Consider the following 27,953-nt stretch of genomic DNA (forward strand, 5'->3'; position numbering starts at 1 on the left):
GCATGTATAGTACAGTATGATCTAAGAACTAGATTAGTAAGCTATAAGCTATTTAATAACATGTGGATAATCATAGGTAAAGTAAAACTCGTGGTAGACGTCCATGAAATAAATCACTAAAGAGACAGTGAAGAAAATAATATTGTTTATCATTTGCTTGCTACCCCTTGTTTATTTGTTTTTAAGCACTAAACTACACAACAGGCTATGTTTGCTCTGCCCTCTGTGTACAGAAATCCAGTTTTTAGCATTATAATATTTAAAACTTAATGCCGACTGCAATTTCCTTATATCAATACTAAATTTTTTCAAATATTTCTCTCATTCTAGTGCATTTATAGTTTCCACAAAATACTTTAGTCAAGTGAATAGTCAAATTCTTTTCACTTTAAGTACCCATTATTCTGTGTCATTCACCTGAGGTGATATATTGTCTGCCTTTGGAGCAAACAGCTTTAAAATTTTGCTTAGCGTTTAAAAGAAGACAGCAGTTTTTTTCGATTGGTGAACCATGTAATATTTTGAAGTTACAACTTCCATTGCTTTCTACCGAAAATTATCAGTCACGTGTTAACGTTAGTCTCTCTGGAAACATATGATGTTATAGTTCTAGGTATATAACGTGATGTTTCCCTATTTAGAAACAACTTAGAATTACAAAAAGACTGATAGAGGTTTCAAAAGAACTATAGCATTTTTACACTTAAGAGTTATAAACTAACCCTCGCCAGTAAAGGTCCTATGATTCTTAGACAATATACGAGGTCTGTTCAAAAAATACGCGGACTAACGTCATAAAACAAAATGTACTTTATTTAGAAGTACAGGTCTGGGACCCCTTCAAAGTACTCTCCTCCCCAACGCACACACTTATCCCAACGGTGTTTCCACTTGTTGAAACAGTCCTGGTACGCTTCTTTTGTAATGTCCTCCAGCTCCTTCGTCGCATTTGCCTTAATCTCGGGAATCGTCTCAAATCTTCTTCCTTTCAAGGGTCTTTTGAGTTTGGGGAAGAAGAAAAAATCGCAAGGAGCAAGGTCAGGTGAGTAGGGGGGTGGGGAAGAACAGTGATCGAGTGTTTGGCCAAAAACTTACGAGTTCTGAGGGCTGAATTCCGCAGCAACGCGGTGCATCTTCAATTTTTCGGTTAAAATCTCGTAACAAGATCCAACTGATATCCCACACTCTTCAGCAAGCTCCCTGACAGTCAGACGTCGATTTACCCGCACCAGTGTGTTGATTTTGTCGACGTGTGGGTCGTCAGTTGACGTGGAAGGACGTCCATCTGCAATGGACTGTCAACCATCCTTAAAACGTTCATGCCACTTGAAACATGCCGTACGCTTCATAGCAACATCACCGTAAGCCGTGTTAAGCATAGCAAAAGTTTCAGTCGCAGATTTTCCAAGTTTAACACAAAATTTCACAGCAAGTCGTTGCTCCTTCAGGTCATTCATTCTGAAATCCGCCAAACGAAAAAATCGCACTTCACTTAAAACCGCGTAGCTAATACACAAATGAAGATATCTGCAATCGGGAAAATGGCGTCGTAATCAGCTGATCTGTGCGAACCTAGCGACACCAAGCGGATTCCCCTGGAACCAACATAATTTCTTAGGACAAATGTGATTAATCATGAACTTCTTGAAACTAACTAAAAAGAATGAGATTGAAAACATATGCAAATAAATATTGAACATTTTTATTTCTAACACAAAAGAACAGTGTGTGTGCGTGTGTACGAGGCTGTTCAAAAAATACGCGGACTGTTTGAACAGCCTCGTACACACGCACACACACTGTTCATTTGTGTTAGAAATAAAAATGTTCACTATTTATTTGCATATGTTTTCAATCTCTTTCTTTTTAGTTAGTTTCAAGAAGTTCATGATTAATCACATTTGTCCTAAGAAATTATGCTAAGCTTACTTTATTTATTAACACTACATTCCCAGTCTGGTATCTTAAAGATTTACAAAAATTAAAAGAGCGTATAATAACAGTATATTAACCACACTATATTCGTCATATCTATTGTCGACGACGCATTTTCTCTCCACCTAGAGGTCTTCATGCCGCTTGGGTCAGCACTGAGTTTCTGGACTTACACAACAAACATGTTCGCCCTCTCAGTTGTGGGGGCGTTACTATGTGACAGTCAATCCCACTATTCGTTGGTAAAAGAGCCCAAGAGTTGACGGTGGGTGGTGATGACTAGCTGTCTTCCCTCTAGTCTTACATTTCTAAATTTGGGACACAGGTAGCGAAATTAAAAACAAACCAAACCAAACCTGGACCTACAACGCCAAAATCCGTTGTTAGGTTTCCCATGTTGACAGAGCGTAGATAGACCAATACGTGGCTTTGTGCCAAACAAAATGAACACTTGCATATAATTGCACTTGCAAAATTGAGAATAGAAAAGAAAGGCTGTCGAATCTCTCTATATCACTATAATACCTTCTTCAGTTTTAATTTTTAAACGCTTCAGGTGGCTTAGTGATAAGTATGATAGCTCATAACGCTGAAAACCAGGTTTTGATACCAGCGATTAGCAGGGCAAATATAACATTTTGAGAAACTTTGTACCTTTTACAAAAATAAAGAATTATTCTACATAAATATAAATTTTCTTATAAAAAAATAACAAACCATGGGCATTGATGATATACTTTCTTATGTATGAACTTTTAAATCGAATCCTTCAATGTTAATAAAAATAAATTTCAAGTAAAAGATAGTTTTACACCATATATTTGTATGCATTGTATTTAAAATTTTAGAGCTATAGGTTTTCAATGCTACTTATCAATATCGAATATCAGACAACACTTTGTCCTTTTTGCCTTGTCATAACATAAACTATATAACCAGTGAGTTGACGACTAAATTCAGAGATCTGTGAAGATGGATTCGTGTTTTGCTGTAGAAAAAGAAGTCGACAGAGTTATAACAAAGTATAATGCATTTAATGAACATGCTAAAATTACATTAGCTGATTTGGTGGATTTTGTCCAAGGTCTACAAAATGAATTAAACCAAGGTAAGTTTTAACTTTTCATTCACGTATAAATTAGTAAAGAATGATGCCAGAATGGGCCTAACTTCTTTATTTACCATAAAGAACTATTTATTTACGTGATCCTTCTGATCACGTTTATTTATTTACCATAAATAAAGAAGTTAGGCCTGTTTGAGCATTATTTTTTCTTCTAATTTTTTTTTTAGTTTATCTAACTCAGCTCTGAATCCAAAAATTATAGACTAAGAATTATATAAGCTCAAGTCTAGGACTAATATTAGTAGTACTTAGCACTAGGTCTTGCTGTCGATTATTTTAGTTGACACTCGTACCATGACTAGTTTACTACGTAATGTAAGTTATAAATAATACGATTACAGACCTGAGCTACGTTGTACGTTATACTGTAAGTAACGGTAACATTACTATACGGTTGTACTGGTGTTATTTACAAATTAAGAATTAGCTGATGTACCATTGTCATATTCATATACTGTCACATAGAGCAGTGAACACAAAACAGTAACAGTACTGAAAAATTAACACAGTTGTCGAACTTCTACTGTAACAAAAACATGTATTTACACAGACGTATTACAGTTAGTTCTACAACAACAGGGTTTAGATACATTTAACAAGTATAAAAATATTTTCTGTGCATAAACAGAAGATGTTTTTGGTTTTTTAATCCACTATTTCATAGTACTGAAGTTGAAGTAATTAAACAATATATTGATTGTAGACATGAGTTGTGTTTTGTGTGAGAACGAACTTCACATAAGAATTAAATGTCAAATCTGTTGATTAAGGGTCACTTAATATGGTTTATTGAATGAATGTTTATGTAAATTTGATTAATCATTATAACAAAGTTACATAGTAACTTTAAAGGATGCATATTACTTGTACCTTCCAAAAAAATTGAAATACCTTAAATAAAAGAGGTTTGTCAATAGTAGATAAACTTGTACCACATTGCAGCTACCAGGAACTTCTTTTATTTTAACAGGCATTACCACATAGATTTAAATCAATTGGTTTCTAAGCTTAATTTGTAAAATGAGTTTGGGTACATTTGTGTGGCCAATAGTGACTGTCTTAATCTCCAACCAGCATATCCATGTTTTGTAAATGTTTCTTTTTGTGATAAACAGCTTCAAGGAATATACTGTACTTTTATTAAGCTACAGGATTCATTTAACTTTATTTACCTTAGATCAACTTCATTTCAATTTTCTTTGAGAGTATTTGATTTATCCATATTTGCTGTGCATTTTTCACTGTTACAGATGTTTAGGCTAAAAAATACTTAATATGTGGAATAGAGCAATACTTTTGCATTACATTGGAAGATTTCAGGCCAGGTGTGGTCAAAATAAATTATACTTGTGCTATTTAGTAAGTTATGGCTCAGGGAGGAAAGAAGTTTTAAAGAAAATTGGTAATAATTGTTTTAGAGTTCTAAGAAGGGTACATTCTGACCTTAAAAGGTTCTAATCTTGGATGTTGCTGACTTGCATGATTTAATAATGATGTTGCTGTAATTTATGGTTCATAATGATTAAAAATCCTTTTATTAAACATGATCCATATAAATGAAATAAAACATAAATGTGTGGTTTAAAAATGTTATCACAGAACAGCAAAAGTGTTTTTATAATTTAAGTACAACAAAATAATTCACATCATTTATGTATGTAGTTAATGCTATGTGTGATACTTGTATACACACACCAGAAGTTTTTATTGCAGCCAATTAAGAGAGCTACAGCTGATTTAAGCAAAACAAACCTTTATTTGACAGTCACCATTCCATGGAAGTTAACAGCCACAATCTCTACAAACATTGTTGATTAAGTAACATGTAATCTAGTAAATATAGTAATTACATGAACAGCAAGACAGAACAATCTAACACTGACAGTTTAACCAGAAAACTTATTATCTTACATTCTTGTGTAAAGTAATTGAAACAAATGGTCATTTTACAATATTTTTAGCATGGCGGCCGGTGTAGGCTCGCTGGACCTGCAGATTTCCTTTAATAGTCATTTTTTCACATAAAAAGAGATTAGGAGGTCAAAGGAATAAAAGTCAGCTCTTCGACAGTTCCTCGTAGGCTTCTTGATGTAGGTCAAAGGGCAAGGAGACCAGTCAAAAAAACACATTCTTACCAACTAAATGAAGAAAAAACAGTATTAATGGGCAGTGGAAGGTGTTATTCAGTGACGAGACTCGTTTCTTCGTACAGGGTCAAAGAAGTCTGCATGTTTGCAGACTTCGAGAATCTCACATCAATCAGTTCGTAAAACATCCCTTGAAGATGTTTTGGGGCTGTTTCTGGTACTATGGCATCGGAGGCTTACATATCATAGAAGGTATGATGCAAGGACCACAGCACATCAAAGTTTTGCAGAGAAGAGTTGTTCCAGAATTGAAAAAGAAATTTCCAGATGGATCTGGCTCCATGCCATACATCGAAACTTGTGGAGAATTTTATGACTACAACACGAATAATGGTGCTGGACTGGCCTGGAAACTCTCTGGACTTAAATCCTATTGAAAATCTTTGGATGATTTGTAAAGAAAGACTTCGGGGAAAAGACTGTACTATGAAAGATAAGCTAATTGAGGTGTGGTACCGCGATCCAAAAATTAGTAAAGATTGCAGTCAAATTGTGGACTCGATGCCAAAGCGGATTAATGATCTTCTGAAAAATAAAGGCAGTCATATCATGTATTAATTTGTGAGTAATTTTTGGATTCTCAGAAATAAAACGCAAAAAATTGAAAAAAATCGTAGTTTTCCGTCTTGTTTCAATTAATTTGCACAAGGGTGTAGGATTGGTTTAACTTTATTTACTTTAGTTCAACGTAATTCCACTTTTCTTGGAGAGTATTTGATTTACCCATGTTTGCTGTGCATTTTTCACCAGTTTAGCATCTAATCTTAATTCTCAAGTCATTGCTGTCATTTTAGGTGCATATCACTGGTCTGTTACTGCATTTTCAACCACAGATATTGGTGACCAGTTGGAAAATTCCTCAGCATTTGTTCACTGGGAGATGGAAAATTTTGTGGAATGCACATTGCCTCCTTCTCATGACCTTTCTGTCCTTTTTTAATCTTTTACAGGTTCAGCAGGCTGATGAAATATTTACCCTTGCCCCAAAGTTTAAGTTTATTCACACCTTCCTGAGGATTCTGTTTAGTTCTTGTCAAATTTCTAGGTAATTGTATCACAAGCATATCATATTTTATCTCTTGCCATAGTTATTTTGACCTTTCTTATTGTTTCTATCTCTGCCCCTTATGCTTGTGTTTACACTGTTTTTGCCACTCTGTTGGGTGATGGCAGTGATATATCTAGTCTCCTGCAGGATTTGGGTCAGTCCACTCTTGTGATTTATAGGGCAGGCTCCAAAATTTTGGGCCAACATTTGTGGGTTCAGTTTTACCTGTTTAGGGAGATGGGTCCCAATGTCCCTGTTCACCCTATTTGTGTCCAGCTTTCCCACCTTTGTCTTCCTCTGACATCTCACCTCAATCCTCTTCCTGTCTGGGGTTTTTAGGGGACATCTTCTCCTTCTTCCCTTCTATTGTAGGCTGCAAGTTCTCTTCAGCTCTGGTCCTACACACATGGTTCACTTTTCTTTAGGACTTTTTGAATTATGACGTTCTTGCACACCTGTTGCCCAGCTCTCTATATACAGAACCTTCTTATGATGCTGTTTTTATGATGTTTTGGGTGTGATACAATTACTGTGTCCTTAGAGTTGCAGGTGGCTTCTGTCCAACAGTGATCCACCTTTCATCAGGTGCCCTCTTGGCCCATGCCATTGTTGTTGTGTGTCCCAGAATCCTGTCTCTTTGCATCTCTGCCTGTCACATCTTGCTGGACTACAGTGTGCTGGTTTTCTTAGTGATACACGGCATCCAGCCAATGGTTCCAGTGACTTCCTAGTTAATATTGAACTGTAGTAGTTTGTCTGGCAAATTTCATTCATTGAAGCAACCCTTTCTTCTCTGAAGTTGGGCTTGTGGTGTTCAATCAGATAGTTTTGTCTTATCCTTCTTACCTGTTTCTTTCTTTCTTGGAATCTCTAGTCATGCCAGTGTCTATCCAAGGCAATACTCAACCATCTCACCTAACAGGTTGTCCTTCCTTCTCCACTCAGGTTTTACTACTATCAACTTGTCTGTCATAGGACGGAATACCTTTTTAGCATTCCTCCCTCAGTCTGGCTTCTGTATTGTATGTTTTTGTTGAGTAGTTTGCCCCTTTACTCAATATATTCATACCCTGGGGCTGTTCCTCCATATATTCATGAACAACTGGCTTCTTCTTGCTCATCTTGAAGCTATGCAGGTAGAATGATGGATCTTATTGAAGGGGTCTTTCCTTCATACTCCTTGATACCTTTTACATCTGGATGTTTTTTTCAACACCTGTGTTGGTCTAGCCCAATATTTTCTTCTTTGGCTACATTCCATGGAACTGTCTATTTGGACACCTTTGGCTTTATCCTTAGTTACTACCAACAAGGTTCTATTACTTTTGTGGAGGTGATCCTTTTTGACACTTATCATACTCCTTGTTAGCACTCATATGCATTTTTTCAGTGAGCCCTTTGTGACCAGTGAAACCTTGCATGGAATATATATATATATATGTGTGGCCAGTGTAATTTACAGATGTCTTTCTGGATTATTTTTAGTTGTATTACTTTTCCATGGTTTGTGAACAAAATAAATTAATAATTATAAGGTGCTAGGTCAAGGTGTACCCATGTTAGTAAAAAAAAAAAAAAGTGTGACACTGTGGTCACTGTAAAGATGTTAATTTTTTAAGCTTTTAGATTTGGTTGTATTGGTAGCCACATTTTAATCCTTTGAGTTTCATATATATCTTATGAACAGTGTCTTACAAATACAAAATTTGACAAATATAGTAATACAGGGTTGAATACATTATGTTAAATTTATTTTGAATATGTAAATCACTAAATATTGGAAGAATCATAGCCAGTATAAAGTTGTGGCAAAACTGCATGTATCAGAAATATGTTTTAACATGTTTTCATGTTCCATAGATAATGTGAGTCCATCAAAAATTGATTACTTTTGAGAAGGTTATTTAACAACTTTTACTGATGCATAGTATTCATGCACTCAGATCATAAAGATGTGCTGAAGTTGCATATTTAGAATTTCCAAGATAGAATACCCTTTTTACTTAATGGTTTTGGAAAACAATTGAATGAGGATCAACCTGGGGTACCAGAACCATCCACATACATAAAAGTTTTAAACAGGTCATGTTCTAGTTAAAATAAGCGAAGTGCAATGCCTTGTAACAGGTGAGAAGCCACAAACAGAAAAGTCAATGGCAGATATATTCAACATGATAATAAAAGACCTTCATCTGGAAAAAGAGGCCAATAGAGGTATGAGTTCATCAAGGTAAGGCTTCCAGTTGTTATTGCTATTTAACTATTGGATACTTCAAGCAGCTGGAGAATGAAACAAGTATTCATTCTATTCTATGTGAAGATGTATTTGTTGTGTTACTAGATGCATCATCTATAGATTTCTCTGCAACCGAACTGTTGAAATGTGCACGAGAAATTGTGGATGGATTATGGAAAGTTTATAAGGAGATGTGTATGCTTTGGAAATGGCAACCTTTCACCAGAGCCTTTTTCAAAGGAAACTACACTACATGGCTTTTCTCACAATGCATAGTTCAATAAAGCATTAACAAACATGAATTGTAACAATACTGTGGTGCTCCAAAACATTTTGATATAACTCTAATATCTTTCTTTTTTGAAACACACACACACACACACACACACACACACACACACACACAGTCAAAACAAACTGGCTTAGTTCGTAAGTCATCAAAAATAATTTGTTAAAGAAGTTTTTTTTACTTATATTGTATCTTGGAAATATACTGTGGTCAGATTTGTTAAGAAAGGATTTTGGTGTATAATGTATAAGAAGGTACTGTTATATTCAGTTTTATTAACATTATTGTTTATAATATTTAAAATAATTTTTTAATATTGTTATATGTTATTTTTATGAAGATTAATTTTCATTTTTAGGTTACCGTGAATTTCGGACTAATCTTAATATATTGAAGCTGACTAGATCTTGTGTGATATTTTTGAAATTACAGCTTAAATACTGTTAGTGCCAAGGAAATTAAACTGGTTAATCATTGCACTCTGATCATTATAGAATTTGATTTCTCTTTTATTTTGATTCATGGTGTGCAATGCAAGTTATTTAATTATTAGGCTCATACTTTGATTTTTAAATTTTTGTTTTTTTAGTTCTGACCTGTACAATTTATTTACATCTGGTAATTTCTAATAAATTTTAATAAGTGTTGTAACTACAGCACCATTTGATCAAGAAGTCACACCATCCCAAGCACTGTTGTTAACACAGTGTGCAAAACGAGTAAAAGATGTCACAACAGCTATGACTGCAGAACACAGGGACCTACATGGAACTGTTTCAAAAGTAGGAAAAGCTATTGACAAGGTAAATCTTATCTTTTGAAATATCACTTTTCATACAGTTTTTGTTGCTGTTAATTTTCCAGAGACTTTAAAAATTCTAACTAGAGTGTATAGATCACAAATGCTAAACAAATACATATCATTAAACTATCAGATTGGGTAACTTCCAATATAAACAGATGCGTGACACAAGACAAACAATTTCATCCATAGCTAGAACTTAAATTGAATAGTAATAAACATAAATATTACTTTTAGGAGTTTCAAATGCTGGAAGTAGCCAATCCAGCAATGTAACAACTGTTTTAAGTCTTTAAAAACAAGTTATAAAATAAATCAAATTCTAATTACCTGTGTTTTTAGTAACATTTTAATTGCTACATGTGATATTATGTTGTTTTATTGTTGTCACATGAGGAACAGTGAATTACTTAAGATGTTGTTAGTGTAAATGAAAGGTCCCTGTAAAGTAGTGCATCAGATTTTGTTAGTTTTTACAAAGTAACATTTTTACTTTTGTTTACATATACTCGAGAGGGTGTAGACCAAAACATTGATAACTATAGTGTTTGGTAAAGTCACCCATGTAGGTATATTACTATGTTCAAAAGGTTTTGGTTATGTTTAGAAAAAAAATAAAGTTTTTTGATTTTTTTTTATGAGGAAGAAGTTCTGAAATTATCTCAACAATATAAAAATAGAGTAAGAAAGAGATATGTGTATATGTTCACAAGTACAGCAGTTGAAGTTAATATTCTTTTTAACAAAAGATAATACTTATTAGTTAGTGTAATTCCAGGCTTAGTTATTAAGTTAGAACCAATAACTGTTCAACTGGAACAGTTTATGGCTCTTTGCCAGATAAGAATGGTCCATGACATCACTTTCTTGAAAACTTGTAATCATGTGGATTTTACTAAATGTGTGTAGGCAAGCCTTGAGTCACAGCTGCAAATATAAACCAGTTGTTTTTTTATGAGTCATATTAAATGGGTTGAAATGTTGGGTGGATGAACCATTTCATAAGTAAATGTAACTAAACCCAGTGAAATATTAAAACAAACTATAACTTGTTAACACATTTTATACTACTGAGAAAATATTGTTAGTTAATTCAGGACCTGCTGACTTGTGTATTATTATTATTATTATTATTATTATTATAGCAATTGTACTAAAACACTAATAGAACACTACAGAAAATATGCATGTATTGTAGAGAGATAAGGAAGTGTATAATGAAGGATTAGTAAAAATGTAACTTTTTACCAAGATTACAGTACCATTTTATTTATTTCACCTCAACTATCAGTAGTTGAGGTTACGTTTTTCTCTAATTCATATGTTTTTGGTTTGTGTCTAGAACTTAATTCCAGACTTTGGTAGCACTAGCAGTGAAAAAGTGTTTGGGGAAGAAGAAAGTCAACGGTTACTAAACCAAGTAGTGTGTGAGCACTTTCTACGACAAGGGATGCTAGACATAGCTGAAGAACTCATAAAAGTAACTAATTGTTACTGTTGGTATACACTTTGTTAGTGCAGAAAGTCATGAAGATGAACTATAACAAATAAGACGTATTTTATAAAGGTCATTGTACTTTATCTGTAACTCAGTGAGCATGGACTTGTTCATTTCTAGCAACCTTGTAACCTTGAAAATACATATACTTTTAGCAACTGAAGGCTCTAAGTGAATCTTTCTCAAATTTGACAAAATTATAGTTAACATATAAGTCTGTTGTGCACAAAACAAAACAAAATTTTGGTAAATCATTTTTTACTAAAGGTTTATATGTGGACTTACCGAGTCACTAACTGATACCAACTAGTGTTAGTAAGGTGATTTTCATATTAAGAAAACAAATACTTTTTCATCTTAAGGTTTATCAAAGAGTATTTGTATAACTTCTAAAATGTCATTAAGGAACATTAAAACTTTATATTTGTTGTATTCTTTACCCTAATAATTATAGCAAAATCAAATGTGGGGGTAAAATGGACAGTTGAAAAGTATAAAATCTAAATTTCCCTTTTTAGAATGACTGAATACTGTAATAGACAATTGCACACTATTTATTGTAATAAATGTTTCATGGGTGAGTTCCTTTAGATTTATTGCTTTACATCTGAACTTGGACAGTCACAAAGTATGTTAAAAGTCACAGCTTAATAGTTGTGTAAACAAACACATTTCAATCAAACCTTGAATAGCGTGAGAAATTGTATTTACTTTTTGTTTAGTTAACTTTTCTTATCTAACTTAAGTTTTTAATTTTGAAGTTTTAGTTAATTCGTAAGATTCAATCAAATATAATTTTTACTGTTAATCGACTGTTTTTTTCTTAGCACAAATTGGTGGTCCAAAACATTTTCAATCTTTATTTCAGATATAAACTTTATACAAAACATTATCACACACAAAAAATAAATATCCTAAAACTGGTATAATATAACTGGCTTTCTAACTGAGCTATATTTATGTTAAAAAAACTATTTTTCCCCAGTGGGACAGTGGTAAGTCTACAGACTTGTAACACTAAAATAATGGGGTTGGTCCACCTTGGTGGACACAACACATAACCTGAAATGACTTTGCTATTAAATGTAAAAAAAGAAAAGAAAAATTCAGTTAGCTGGTCTAGCCAAACAGTACAAAAAATAATGTAACTAGGGCTGAATATTTCCTAACCTGGAACCTAAACAAACTAGTCTCCTGACATGTCTTATAAAGAACAATTTGGTGCTGCTGTTGTTTATAAATAATTTATTAACAATGTCAGAGAGAGAGAGAGAGAGAATTATTGACATTGTTTTAAAGATAGCAGCTTGACTTTCTTGTTTATATTCCAGTGAAGCAAGAAGTGTGAGGCTATACATTTACTGTATAACTTAACAGTATCATAATATAATTAATTGAACATTGTTGTACAGAGGTATAAAGAAAGTTTAAAATGAACTGCTGAAATAACTGACAAGTTTTTGCTTCATTTACTGTAAGTTTAAGTCACTTTAACCAGACACTAGTATTGGACTTTGATGCTCTCTCAGAGTGGTTTATTATTAGCAAATTTTTTACTCAATGTACACTTAAATAATTTCACAAAAATATATAATAGTAGTTCAGAAAATGTATTTTTAATTTTTTTTGTGCTATGTTATAAATTGCAAAGATAATATCAGTTGAATCACCAAAAATATTGTGTATTTTGTAGGAGGCAGGATTGCAAATGGAAGAAGGGAAAAAGGAACCTTTCTCTGAACTAAATCAAATACTAGAAGCACTGAAACACAAGGACTTGAAGCCTGGATTAGAGTGAGCATCTTCTCTCACATATGATGTGAACATAATCAATTAATTTATCTTTTTTGTATTTATTTATGTACAATTGTTGATAAGGATATAACTAATAACATCTGAGATTAAAATGTTGGGTATTTCTAGTTGAGATGATGAAATGAATTGATCTTTTGATCAAATTATTATTTGTTAAGTTATATTTATATATAGTAGTGCAAGGTAATATCATGATATGGATAACATCATTAATATACCTGAGAACATTATATTTAACTGAAGGTAGGACCATGGTATAAAAGTGAATAAGTCACCCAAGCTGTTGAGACAGTATTGCTAGTAGTAAAGCTAACAGCATTTTAGAGTGTATTTGTATACATGTTGATCTCTGGTCAAAAGAGGTAATTATTAATGTATAAATCATTGGTTAGGCCTCACTTGGAAAGTTGTGTACAATTTTAGTTTTCTTATTTAAAGAATATATTGGTTTATTAAAAATGGTTCAGACATTAGAGGGTTACTACCAGGATGGTTACTGGGAACAAAGGGTTATCTTGTGGGAATGAATTAAGGCCTTTTAACTTGTTTTCATTTAAGAAAACCAGGTTAAGAGGTGATTTTTTCAAATGTTACAAGATTACCTGGGGACCAATAAGATAAAGGCCTCTGATTTATATTTTGCTCTATTCTGAAAATGGTGTATTTAGAGAACATGACTTTAAGACTTGGGAAAACAGGATTGGCTTCATTTAGTTTTCTAATAGGTTCATTGGCTTGTAGAATGAGTTGTTGTTAGCAGTAGTGAAGGCCAGCACAAGAAGTGTTTAAAATAAGAGTAGGTTTAAATTAATACCTTATTAATCATGGGTATTCAGGAATAGCTTAGACATATCAAGTATTTTTGTGTCCATGTGTTAAGTTGTATCAGTCTGGTCCTTTGTGGTCCATGTGTTAAACTGTATCAGTCAGTTTTATTAGAATTACCAATATGCCAGGTGTTGCATGTTATGGCATTTAAAAGCATTAGAACTGACATGTGAAATGTATTTGCATGTTAGTGTCAGTAAAGTTTATTTCTTTGAAAAATATGTTATGCAGTATTATTATTAATGTGTGATTTGTTTTATATCACATAACAAGAAATTAGTTTTATTTTTGTAGTAAAATACATGTGAATGTCACCCTTACCGATTACTTGTTTGTTATAACTGTGTAAATAAATGTTCAAAGTTTTATCATTGCAAGTAATGATTAGTTTCTGTGTTAAATTTTACGTTCTTGTAGTTTGGTTTTGATTTCTTTTGTTAATTTGAATATTTGTGTGTGTGTGAAAATTTATAGAAGAGTTGTGTCTTACTAGGAAGTTAAAGTTGTACTTTAATAAAAGTAAAAATTTACAAGAATGGACATATTCATTTTATAGTAATAATGAATACTGTCTAGCTTTAGAACTTGAGTATCTTGATAGTACCTTTGAAGATGGGGGAATTGACAGAGAGTAGAAATATGTTTAGAATGCAATACTGCTAATACACCCAAAAATGATAATGGACAATGGGAGCACATTGACAAATGTAGTTTTCACACCAGTAATAATGGACAATAAGAGGACATTGACATATGTAGTTTTCACACCAGTAGTAATGGACACTAGGAGGACATTGACATGAGTAGTTTATACACCAGTAATAATGGACAATAAGAGGAACATTGATGTGTGCAGTTTTCACACCAGTGGTGATGGACAGTGGGAGGGCACTGACGTGCGCAGTTTTCGCACCAGTGGTGATGGACAGTGGGAGGGCACTGACGTGCGCAGTTTTCGCACCAATGGTGATGGACAGTGGGAGGGCACTGACGTGCGCAGTTTTCGCACCAGTGGTGATGGACAGTGGGAGGGCACTGACGCAGCGCAGTTTTCGCACCAGTGGTGATGGACAGTGGGAGGGCACTGACGACGCGCAGTTTTCGCACCAGTGGTGATGGACAGTGGGAGGGCACTGACGCGCGCAGTTTCGCACCAGTGGTGATGGACAGTGGGAGGGCACTGACGCGCAGTTTTCGCACCAGTGGTGATGCACAGTGGGAGGGCACCGACGCGCAGTTTTCGCACCAGTGGTGATGGACAGTGGGAGGGCACTGACGCGCGCAGTTTCGCACCAGTGGTGATGGACAGTGGGAGGGCACCGACGCGCAGTTTTCGCACCAGTGGTGATGCACAGTGGGAGGGCACTGACGCGCGCAGTTTTCGCACCAGTGGTGATGGACAGTGGGAGGGCACTGGACGCGCAGTTTCGCACCAGTGGTGATGGACAGTGGGAGGGCACCGACGCGCAGTTTTCGCACCAGTGGTGATGGACAGTGGGAGGGCACTGACGCGCGCGCAGTTTTCGCACCAGTGGTGATGGACAGTGGGAGGGCACTGACGTGCGCAGTTTTCGCACCAGTGGTGATGGACAGTGGGAGGGCACTGACGTGCGCAGTTTTCGCACCAGTGGTGATGGACAGTGGGAGGGCACTGACGTGCGCAGTTTTCGCACCAGTGGTGATGGACAGTGGGAGGGCTGACGTGCGCAGTTTTCGCACCAGTGGTGATGGACAGTGGGAGGGCACTGACGTGCGCAGTTTTCGCACCAGTGGTGATGGACAGTGGAGGGCACTGACGTGCGCAGTTTTCATACTATTGCTTGCTTTCTTCTTCTTTTTAAAACTTTAATTTCATCTTGTTTGGGGTTGGGCAGTACTTTTTGGAAGCCAAGAATTTTTACATCTTGGTAGCTGACCCAGATTGCAACCGTACGCTATATCTTGTTCTTCTGTGGGGATTTGAACTTGCAACCCTCAGATTGCGAGTCAAGCACCCTAACCACCAGGTCACAGCATTGCTATGCTACTAGAGCCAAACTGGGATAGTAAACAAAAGAAAAACCAAGAAATGGGGAAAACCAAAGAGTGTGAAACCATAACCAACTGGCACCGAGAGTGATTCAACAGTAGACTGTCTGGCACAAGGACAAAAGAAACATGATTGATGAAGTAATGGATATATTGATAAGCAATTGCATCACCATGCCTGGTACCATCCAGCAAGCCCAGAAGAGAGAGTTACAAAAAAAAAAAAAAACTGTCTGAATCTGTACCTTGTTTAATATTTTTTAATTTTTTCTTCTATGGAGTAATTTCTCTGAAATTTAGGTATGTGTTCTTCATTTATGTGTATAATAGCTTGTAGTTGCTACTTAAGACATTTGATATATAATTCTAATTCAGAATGTTTTAACTTACACACACACACACACACACACACACACACACACACACACACACAGAGAGAGAGAGAGAGAGAGAGAGAGAGAGAGAGAGAGAGAGAGAGATAGTTTTCATAATGGAATAAATTTATACTGTGATAGCAAAATATTTTGTTTGAATTGAATTATTGTTTAACATATTGGCTGTACATTTACTTTGTATTGGTGTTTTGTTTACAGTGAAATAAGTAGTTAATTTGAATTAAACTTGTATTTTTGTCTGTTTCATATTTTACCTCCCAATTTTTGTTTTTTGTAGTTTCTGTTAATAGACTTCAAAATTGAGAGTAAAATTAACTAAGAAACTAATTTCTTAGTTTATTAACACATTTTTACTACAAATTATTACAGTTATATTCAGTTATTCATCTGGTTTATAGATGGGCATGTAGAAATAGAGACCTGTTGCAAGCTCAGCACAGTTCGTTGGAGTTCAAACTTCACCGACTTCGTTTCATTGAACTGTTACAACAAGGCACCGAGAAACAGCAAGATGCAGTTCAGTATGCCCGAGAAAACTTTCAACACCTTGCAAGCTTTCATGAGAAAGGTGGAATACACGTGGTTCATATTTTTGTTCTTTTTCATGCGAGTAATAATGATAATGAAGGCTTTTTTTTTTTTAACTTCTCTGCCACGTTTTATCCATTGTTATCTAATGAGTAACTAAATCTGCTTTGATTGTCTGAAACCTACAGCTAAGAAACTGCTTAATATTCTAAAACTTGTGACAATTAAAAGATTTCACAATTTTCCGACACTGAATATTTTGGTGTTACAGCAAATTGTACTGTTTATAACAATTTAAGTTGTTTCGAAGTTGAATTATGGGCTACTTATAATAACAAATAAATGGTTGTTGTTTCAGAAATACAGGTCCTGATGGGTAGTCTTCTATATGTTCGTCAAGGGGTTCAAAACTCACCATACAGCTATCTTCTCGATCCTGTTCACTGGTCTGACATCTGTGAAATATTTACCAAAGATGCTTGTACCATGCTTGGACTGTCCGTGGAAAGTCCTCTTACAGTGTGGTAAATACACTGCTTTCTAGTTTCCACTACAGTAAAGAAGAAAAATTAGCTAGTGTCATGTCAGTATATCCATACCATATGTTTGTAATTTGTATTAAAAGTCAGAAATTCAGTAGGAGTGAAAGGATATTTAAGATGTGCAATTCAGAGGGAAGGCATTTCAGAAAATGTATGTAGTTGAAGACTGAGTATTTATTTATTTCAGTATTCTCTTTTGAGAAAAAAAATGTATAATATTAAAGTGTGAATTATAAATTACATTATGACTTCACATTTGTTGACTTATGATGATAATGAAGTTGTTTAATTAAATTCTCTAATTAGAAAAAATCTAGAATGTGCACACTTTTCATGCTTGGAGGGTTAAGCTTTATTTTGTCATTTTTCAAGCATATATTTATGTGGTGACAGACATATTATAATAATAATAATAATAATAATAATAATTTTAAAAATGGCATTAGGTTATGCTGTGGTTATTTAAGAAAGCTTTTGTGTAGAATATAAAATGCTACTAGTGTAGTTCACAAAAAAAATTGTTTTAAGTGTAAATGTAGTGTCAGAAAGTCAATACATAATGCAAAACATATCTCATTTTCACTTCTGTTTGATAACCTAAAATGTGTCATCTTTAAAAAAACCATTTGTGGAAGTGGTGATTTTCTTGGATGTGGAGGTTAATCATTACATAAACATACTACACTTTGAAGTTCTCTGTAATGAGATTTTTACAGGAAAGTCTTGAACTGACTGAAAGTCAGGGGTAAGAAAAATTGTGTTATCAGTCTGAAGTTGTAAACTTTTACAATCAAGATAAATGTTGAAAACAATCAGTCAGATTTCACCTGTTTTGAAACACAATATTATAAACTGTTTTCTGATATCTGTCAGGACCATACATTTAGTCTATTTTCATGTGGTAGATCATATAATAATTAACATTTCTTTTAATTCTGTTGCATCTATAGTAAATAAAAATACCTTTAATCTTTAACATAACTTTTGCCAACTCCAGTAAAATATCTTTATTATTGTATTCGCTTTTGAAGCAAGCAAATTATACCTTGTGGCACAATTATGAGTATATACCTGGAAGACGTAATTAGAATTTGTTTTGATGTATGAGAAAATGTAAATTAATGTGCCTAGGAGTTTTATCCATTGTTTTAATGGATGTGTAAAGGGATATGTTTGTCTTGACAGATGAGAAAGAGATGATGTAAGAGGATTTTTTTGAGTCAGTCAGTTTGTATTGACCAATGAGAGGGCATATGTTTATGGATTGTAAACAATGTTTGTCCTAATTATTATATTTCATCACAATGTCTTAGTAATATAATGATGAATGGAGTAAATAATTTGTTTTTATGGGGAGAAAAAAAACTTTTATCATTGACTTGGATTTGTTTAACTTTTAAACTATTTCATGTATTTTTGTACTTGTAGCATCAATGCTGGTTGTGTGGCTCTGCCAGCTCTCCTAAACATCCGACAGGTTATGCAGCAGAGGCAAGTAGCAGATGTGTGGAGTTCTAGAGATGAACTTCCTGTAAGTTTGTTGAAGTATTGGCTAAAAACTTGCAATTAAAACAACTGTCAAGTTTTATCGATTGTCATATTTTGTTCTTATACTGATTAGTTACTGATGATGGGTGAAAGTTAATTACTTTAAACCACAATTAACGTTTGTAATACTAATAAATTTTCTGTGAATTTTGACTTCCATTTATGATAGTTACCTGTTCTTGTCTCTAAATGATAATACATATTATAGAAGGTAATTTTTAAATGGGCAAAGAAAGAAACATGATTGTCTCTTTCTATTTGTGGCTTATACCATGTATTTATTGTATCTGATGCACTTCAAGTTCTTTCATGATTTAGTAACCAATGACTTGTATACATTTTGGAGTTCCATCAGTATATTTCCTGATGTGATTCTTGACACTTAATTCTGGTCAGACTTGTCAAGATGGAACAAATCTGAAAGGTTTTTACACTGTTCTTTAATGCATATTTTTGAACTTCTTCATTTGAGAAGTTTCATTTTTAAATGTGTTTTTCCATTGTTAGACACTATATATATAAAATAAGATCCTTACATTTAGGTTCAGTTTGGGTCATTAGTATTTAACCTATGTTCATAAGTAATATTTCTTTTATATACCTAGTGTTATTATTACTGCTGCACAGGTGATCCATCAAAGTTTGATTGCAATGGAAGGTTGCTTGCTAAGTAATATCACATGGCAAATAGTGGATATGAAAGCTTATAATGTTAGAAGCACACAAGGAAATATTTAACAGAGCATTTTAAAATAGATATATCTGACTGATATAAAGTTTTCAAACCCAAGTCATATGAATAAACAATTAACCCATTTTTATCCTTTCAGTTTTTGTTCTTTTTTCGTTTCAGATTGAGATAGATCTTGGACAGAGTGGCAGGTTTCATTCCATCTTTGCTTGTCCTATCTTACGTCAACAAAGCTCGGAAAATAACCCTCCCATGAGGCTTGTTTGTGGACATGTAATTTCACGAGATGCATTACACAAACTAGCAAACGGCAGCAAGTAAGATCTGCTTTCTTGCCTGTATTTAATGTTGTTGTTTTTTTTCTCACTTTTTTTGTATTTATGTTTCAGTTGTAAAAGCTTTGAGTGACAAGATGTAGGTGGTGGTTTAAGGTCTCCTGAGAATTGCGAATGTGTACCAAAATAAAATCCAAATATATGTCAAAATGGGCGGTATGGATGTTAACACTTATTGATAAGGAGAGAACAACATTTCGACCTTTCTAGGTCATCTTCAGGTTAACAAAAAGAGAGTTTGCAGGTGAATGTTAGGTTATTAATTAGTATAAATATAAAGGTGTTTCTTTATATTGGTTTAATTTTGGTTTTAGTTATTGTATAAATAGGGCTATTTTGATTTTGCATTTGTTTATATTTGTTTCCCTACTGAATATCTGGGTGTTTTCTATGGTTATGTTGCGTTTGTTTATTTGCAATATTCAAAAATGTGTGAAGGTGTGTTTTTGTGTTATTTGAATCTAGTTTCCATTTTTCTGCTTGTTTCTCCAATAAAGAAGTTGTGGCAGTTGTTGCATTGTATTTTATAAATTGTGTTGGTATTGTTTGTGTCAGTGTAGTTTTTACATAGTATGGACTTTACTTTTATACCTGGTTTTTGAATAAATTTGGTGTTTACTGGAGTGTTGTGTTTTATTAAGATTTTTTCCAAATGTTGGGTATTTTTTCACTGATGAACATATGGTATGCAGTAGTATAAGAATTTGTAGCTTGTTGTATCTTGGGATTTATTGTTCTTTGTTTGTTGTTGGTCAAGGTGTGTGCATATAATTTTTTCCACAGCTTTTGAGAAAATTTGTTGATGTTGATGAAGTGTTAATTTTATCAGGTGAGCATAGTTTTGTGGCTGTGTTTATTTGGTTTCTTAATATGTTCATTTTTGTTTGTTTGTTTGTTTGTTTCATGTGCTGTGTCCCACGGAATGTATAATCCAGTATGGGTGATTTTTCTGTAGATTTCTATTTTGAACTGTGTATCAGTTCTAGTGATTTTAAGGTTAAGAAATGCTATTTAGTTAGTTTTTCCTGTTCACAGATGAACTTAATGTTGGGGTGTATCGAGTGAAAAACTAAGTGTGTGTTCTGTAGATGTGAATCCAGCAATTGCATCATCAACATACCTGTACCAGTATAGTGGTGGGTGTAAGGCTGAACTGATCGCTTGAGATTCAATCTGTGTCATAAAAATGTTGGCTAGAACTGGTGATATAGGATTCACCATACTTAGGCCATTTATTTGTAGGCAGTTTTGGTTATTGAACATAAAGTTAGTTTTGGTGGTAGTAAATTAAGGATTGCTGGGAATGTGTATCAGATTGGGGTCTTGGATATAAAGTTCTAAAGAATAAAGTTGTGTAATGTAGAAAAAGTCTGTGGTGGTGTGCATCAATACAGGGTCCTTCTGATAATATTAAAACCAACAAAACTTTTGTGACTAGTAAATCCAGCAGAAGGGGCAAGCATTACAAGATTTCTTTGACCTTTTTTAGGGTAAATATTTGATAATATAGGGGGTATGTGAACTTTCTAATTGTATTTATCTAAGATTTGGGTTAAAGTCATTCCTTTGGAGTTCAAGTATTTCTTTTTCTTATATAACCTTGATGTTGCACATCAAACATAATTAATAGGGACATTTCTTGCATATTATGGAACATTTGGTCTGTTCATTTGTTTGTGTAGTGGTAATTTTCATGACTTTTACAGTTTATATTTGTTTAAGTAATTTAATGCAGGAGTCAATTTATTTGTCTATATCTGAAGTGCTCTGATATGGATTTATAAACTCGGTACTCCTTTATGAAAATTGTTTTACTGGGATTTACTGTACAAGCATTTATTCTTATGATGTTATTGCTTTTAGAACAATAATTTATCTTTTAAATTTTCAAAAATAATGAATTTTGTTATTGTTATTTAATAATTATTACCTGTGGTTCTGGATGTTTGGTTAACTTTCCACTTATTACTTTGAAACAAATATGATGACAGTCTTGTATAGGAGAGAGAAAAGAAGTTTAAGCTATTTTGATACATTTTATTAATTTACTGGAAGTAAAAGATCAGGAAATGAGAAAAAAACTTTTCATGCTTGGAAACATTTTGTATATTGTGTTTCTTTTGTTTAAATATCAGATTCTTCTGTGTTCTTTCAGGCTGAAATGTCCATACTGTCCTGTGGAGCAAAGCCCAACTGATGCTAGAATGATACATTTTTAAGGCAAGTTGTTATTACATCTTTCTTCATGGGCTCGGTCAAATTGACCAATCATGTGACCATTTGATGCTTATTTGAAGTCATTATAATTTTGATGTAATACAGTAACTTTTAACAATGTAACTTTTAATACAGTACAATTATCTTTACAAAATTTGGGAGATTTGAATTAAACATTACACGTTTTTACATACAAAAAATCAGATTTTTTTAGTGAAGTATTTTTAATAAACAAAGATTTGTATGTGAATATATTTAGTCTTTTTTTCTTTTCTCTTTTGCTTGTTCAAGTGCAAAACGACTTTCAAATTGAGATTAAAAATACTTTACTTCATCATCATAATTTCTGATTTCATTTACATAACGTGTAAAACTTCCTAATGCATTTCAAACTTTTGTTTTCAATAAAACTTTGTTTTAAGTATTTTCTCTACCTTAACTATTTGCAAGGCTGGCCAATGTTACTGACCTCATAACCATCAAAAAGAAATTGAAATAAATCTAAATGACAATTTTTAAATTTCTATACTCCCTTCTAATTCTAACGTGAAACTGCATCCTTCATCCTAAATAGCTTTAAACTTGTAACACTATACATGTATTTATGCTTACATTTTATTCTTCTTTGAATTCATGTCTAAATCCATATCTTGCCATTATAAGTTCTAAATCACTTGAGGAAGGTGCTGTTCTTGTTATGCTAATGAATTATGTTACCATGGCCTTCTGTGTGTGCATCTTGAAACTTTTTTATTATATTATTATTTATTTTACTGATGTAACCACAACTAATCTAAAGAAGTTCATGTTTTTACATTTGTCACTTTTATAATAATAAATATAGAACACACATGAAAAACAAGAAATAAAGTACTTACCTGGGTTTTCTTTTCCTTGCTGTTGACTGTCAATGACATTTAACCCTATATTTTAATATTAATGGTAGTAGTGGACTGAATAAATTTTATTTAATTAAATTATGCACAAAGAAACATAGAATAATAACATACAAAAAATCAAACAATCTCCCATTACTATAGCATTTTTTCTGGTTTTCTATTGGTTATAAATATGTTATTAAATGCAAGAGAAAAACTATTAAATCCTTAAAAAAAAAAAAAAGAGAGGCGTGGCTAGAGGGATCTGATATTCTATTCGATGGCTTTGTAATAAATCAGTATTGAAGACTAAAACTTATGCTTGGACTTGGCAGTGACGTTTCTATGATAAGTTATTTACCTTAAATATTGTAGTGGTGGTTAATAAATTAGAGAAGAGAGGAAACTTAGAGAATAAAGTGTTGCACTTCTCACACTAGGGTAAATTCAGAATAGAGAAGAGGGGGGAATACCTAGAGAATAAAGTGTTGCATGTCTCACACTAGGGTAAATTCAGAATAGACGAGGGGGGACACCTAGAGAATAAAGTGTTGCACTTCTCACACTAGGGTAAATTCAGAATAGACGAGGGGGGATACCTAGAGAATAAAGTGTTGCATGTCTCACACTAGGGTAAATTCAGAATAGACGAGGGGGGACACCTAGAGAATAAAGTGTTGCACTTCTCACACTAGGGTAAATTCAGAATTTTTAATATTGCTGTATGAAATTAAAAATCGTTTTACCACTGTGATGATTTTCTTTAAGTCTAAGTTACAAAGTTTTAAATATTCCATATACGTATTACAGGCCTAAAAGCTGTTGTTGAAATGGTTTACACTGTTCTCTCAGGGACAAGCCTGAAGACTTGTAATGACAGTAATCAGGGTTTCAATATTCACAGCACAAATGGCTCATTGTGTAACTTTGTACTTAACAGAAATCGTATTAAAAAAAAAATCAATTTTTCTCCAAAGCTTGGTGGTTAGAGCACTGGAATTCAACAAACAAACATTTTTCTCCAAACATATGGTTTCAAAATCATGCCTTTCTATAGCATTTGTTGATTTAACATTAATCTTTGTTGGATATGTTCATCTACTCTCAACCTGAGAAGTATGAAGTAATTTGCATGGAGCTTTTTTAATAAAGCCTGAACAACTATTATAAGGAATGGTTCTTTAAACCCATCATTTTTAACTCTTTCTGCCATAACTATAATTACCACCTTTCTTATAAAACTTCCTGTTTCTAAAAGGTCCATAATAATATGGTTTGGACATAAATGTTATCAGATGTTGTAGTGTGATGAGTAAATTGGAATTTTCAGTTGGATGCTTATAGCACTCTACTAGGGTTTAAGAGATAAATAGCCTAGTATTTTTCATTTTCTAACTTTAATTATGTTTATTTGCTAATAAATCCCAGTGGCAAAAACAATTGTAAAATCTTGTGATGTTGGAAAAGCTTTAAGACTATATAAACCTTGATTTTTACTGTTTAACATTGAGTTATAATGTAACTTATAAAGTGAGTCTTAATTTGTTCATGTGTACCTCTATTTTTGGAGAGACAGGGAGAAGCAGTTTCATTTTGAACTAAAGTTAAATAAAACCCTGCTCTACAAATCCAACAGTTTCTGTAACAGTTCCTTCTATTAAGTAAAGCAAATCATCTAAATTGTGTAATTTTTCTTATTTCTTCTAGCTGTTCGTGGATTTCCACCCTTTGTATTTTTGAATTCTCTGAGAAGAGATTCCTTTTTTTGACAAGAAAAGTGTGTAACTTCTGTGGGACAGGCAGCAAGCACTGTATAAAAATTGCTGGTTGGGTGTACAAACAATAACATTTTAGTCAGAAAAAGGGTGCGAAATATTCTGTAACTATCTTAAGTTTGTGTTTGAAGGTTAATGGTGAATGTTCAAAACAGTACTGTTCCTGTATGTATACAAATTTTGTACAGAAAACGTAAAGTTGACCAGCTAATGATTTTAACATCAAGGTGAAATTCTTTGTTTCAGAGTATTTTAAGAAATTTAATCTTGTCACTTGCTTACTCTTGGGTAATGTGAATGAAATGTCTTGATATGATTTTGAGGTAAGAAACTTTAAATGTTTTGATACAACATTACTAAGTAGGCAATAAATCACATTATGCCAGCCTGTAGTGTGTTGAAATGACATTTAACAAACATGTCTTTCTCTATAAACAGATACTTACTTAAATATTAAGACTGTTAAATATTCTGTCATTATAAAAATGTATGTATGTACTCATGCATTATCTTAAAAATTCAAAGACTTCGAAACACCTGAGCCATGAAACTGACAATTGAAATATGATTTTAGTCTGATAATTTCAGTTCATAACTGTGACATATAACTTGATTCAGTTAAGGGGGTTATAATGTAATAATCTGTCCCATTCAGAATCCTTGAGTTAGTAAATAGTACACAGCCTTCAGAATGGATATTGGGCTGTCATCTTTTTGTTTTTTAACCAATACATATTGGTTGGTTAGTGCAATGTATAAAGAAACTTGGGCTTTGTGGAAAGTGATTGTGTTGTTTATTTAAGTAGTTACTGTGTACATGTTTTTTGGAAAGCTGGTAATATGTGTATATGAATTCTGCTGTAATCAACTTGAATGTTCAAACTTTTCCCCTTTTTTTATATTGCAAACTTTCATTGTGATACAGTCACTCGTGTGTTTTTTCAATTTTCAGTGATGGACAAGAATCATGAGACACCATCTGTTACATTTCTGATGTGTAGAAGTTATAAAAGTTTTCACACTGTCTGTTTTTGAAGATAATTAACTTTGAAACTGGGTTGTGCAGAAGTGATAATTATCAGACTTTCTATGTTCTACATTCATTAGGTTTAAAGTTGTGATTATTTTGAGACCTACACATTCAACATGAACTATTCAGGGACAGTTGTTTTTTAAACATTCTTCTATTTTTTGTCAAATAAAAGTGTCCTGTAAATTGATCATACTGACAGAGATTCCACTATATATATATATATTAAAAAAAAAACTAGCATATTTTTCAGATTTTTCTCAGTTTCTTAAAGGGTAAATTCCGGTATATCAGTGTTAATTTTTGTACTATTCTAGATCATATACACATGCTGTATTAGGTTATGATATACTACTTGCATCCATTCCAAGAATGTAACTTCCCCTCCTTTCAAAGAGCTTTATAGCTGATAATTATCAGGAAGGCTGGACCTTTCTCTGCTAACCTCAAACCCTAAAGTAAAGTATGCTCTGATTGTAGCAAAAACACTACAAATGCTTATTCCCACCCCCCATAATTTAAGTTACTGTCGATTTTTAAATGAACGTAATTTGTAAAGATATTAGGATTACAGTATTGTTAAAAACTATTCCAATCTTTATGCAAGTTACAGATAGCACAGTTAAAATGATACAACCATCAATCAGAAACTAATTGTGGTTATTTATATACAGGCAGTATAGAAGAGTTATTACAATTTAATGTGTGTGTGTATTAAATAAAGTATTCTAAAGTATGGTTTTGTTCAGCATTTGATAGTATATAAACGTGGTAGTGAAATAAAAGTTCTAGTAAGTGCTAGAAAAAGTGTCATTGCTAGTATAATTTTACGTGTGATGTCTTTACACCAACTGAACTGTTTAATGGGATTTAAGTTATTTTCAATCACCAATAAGGTAACCTAAAATTAACTGAGGTATTTGAATAATGTCAGAGTTTGTGCCGAAGTCATTTCATATTATATATTTGATGAAGAATCTAATGATTATATGAATGCATTAGATTTCTTTTAAATTTCAAAGGTAAAATTGCAGAGTTTTGATGACATAGAGAGTTAATGTTTTTCTGATTGGCTGTAACCTCTATTGTGGATTACAATTTGTGTTACTGAAGGCTCATCAACACAACTTGAGCTGCCAAATCAAAGAAATACAGGTGAAATGGTGGTCCATAGCAGAGGGTACAGCCAATCAAAAACAGACCTCTTTTCAAGTTTACATTTGGTGAAAGTTGAAGTCTATAACATACAATTCATTTAATCTCAGAGTTTATCTTTACTGCTTTTTGAAAGTTTTCATAGTAATCTCAATCATTTCAATTTTTACTTCTGATTAAAATTTCCAACAAAAACAATGTTGTGAAAAATAATTTAGGTTTACCACATAACTCTTCCTAGTTTTAAATGAAGTTCAATGCATATTCTATGACCCTGTGTGCATTCCAATGTCATTCAACATGGTGTGCATCTATCAATTATCAATATTGTGGGTTGGTAACAGTTCACATTGGAAAAGAGAAAATACATGATACAGTATATGGGACACCCCTCCAAAACAAACTACATTTCGGAAGTCATACACGTTCTCCAATTACAATTTGCTTTAAGTTGTACAAAGAACAAATGTATTCATAAATGGATGAACATCATATTGCATTTTGAATTAGATTGGCTTTGCACTTAATAGGTGTGTGTGGGTTACCCAAAAGTTTGCAACATTTTGTGAAGACATGCTAAATTCCAAATTATAGTTAACTTGCTTCTCTAATACATGGTCTGGCCAATGGATCTCCTTTGAAGTTAATAAGTTGTGGTTTTTATGCCATGAAAACAAATTTAAATGCACCCTCCACTGTTTGGTTTGGAATAAATTTAATTAACAAAAGACTGGAGCCTCATTTTGTTCAATAAACTTAGTTATCTAACATATGGAAGAGACTAATATTAAAGTAAATCTTGTATTTTGCTTAAGTTCATGTATCATACTGGAGATAAAAACAAAATTGTAGCAACAGATGGAAGTGCCATTACTTTATTAATGCAAATTTCATGTTCCTTTAAATGTCTGGGACTATTTAAAGGAAGTTCTTTGAAATTGCCCCTTAAGGGGGGTATCAGGGATATTTTTATTCCCCTTGTATTAATTTTAACTTAAATCATTATTGAGCTATTCAGTTATAGATTCCCATTTTTTTTAACACTTGAATTCCTTAAAAGTAATGAGAAGTGAGAGGAATGTAAAATTTGGATCAAAACCTAAAAGA

General features: G+C 33.2%; 1 protein-coding gene across 1 annotated transcript; it reads left to right on the top strand.

Annotated features, from left to right (window-relative positions):
- Positions 1-2,869: 2,869 nt before the first annotated feature.
- On the top strand, positions 2,870-26,498 carry Sou (required for meiotic nuclear division 5 protein souji). The gene is made up of 10 exons (XM_076516020.1): positions 2,870-3,043; positions 9,439-9,584; positions 10,926-11,063; positions 12,775-12,875; positions 16,546-16,715; positions 17,034-17,199; positions 18,646-18,748; positions 19,619-19,773; positions 21,947-22,011; positions 24,594-26,498. Exons 1-9 carry the CDS (start codon positions 2,908-2,910, stop codon positions 22,008-22,010), a joined length of 1,179 nt encoding a protein of 392 aa, XP_076372135.1. The 5' UTR covers positions 2,870-2,907; the 3' UTR covers position 22,011; positions 24,594-26,498.
- Positions 26,499-27,953: the final 1,455 nt, after the last annotated feature.

Source organism: Tachypleus tridentatus, chromosome 7 (assembly GCF_004210375.1).
Source record: "Tachypleus tridentatus isolate NWPU-2018 chromosome 7, ASM421037v1, whole genome shotgun sequence".
NCBI lineage: Eukaryota > Metazoa > Arthropoda > Merostomata > Xiphosura > Limulidae > Tachypleus > Tachypleus tridentatus.

Bases quoted from the DNA above. Each gene is read 5' to 3' on its own strand.
- Sou (XM_076516020.1), top strand. From the start codon at position 2,908: ATGGATTCGTGTTTTGCTGTAGAAAAAGAAGTCGACAGAGTTATAACA. The intron at 11,064-12,774 runs GTAACTAATTGT...TGTATTTTGTAG, and splicing joins TAGCTGAAGAACTCATAAAA to GAGGCAGGATTGCAAATGGA. The intron at 17,200-18,645 runs GTAAATACACTG...TTGTACTTGTAG, and splicing joins GAAAGTCCTCTTACAGTGTG to CATCAATGCTGGTTGTGTGG.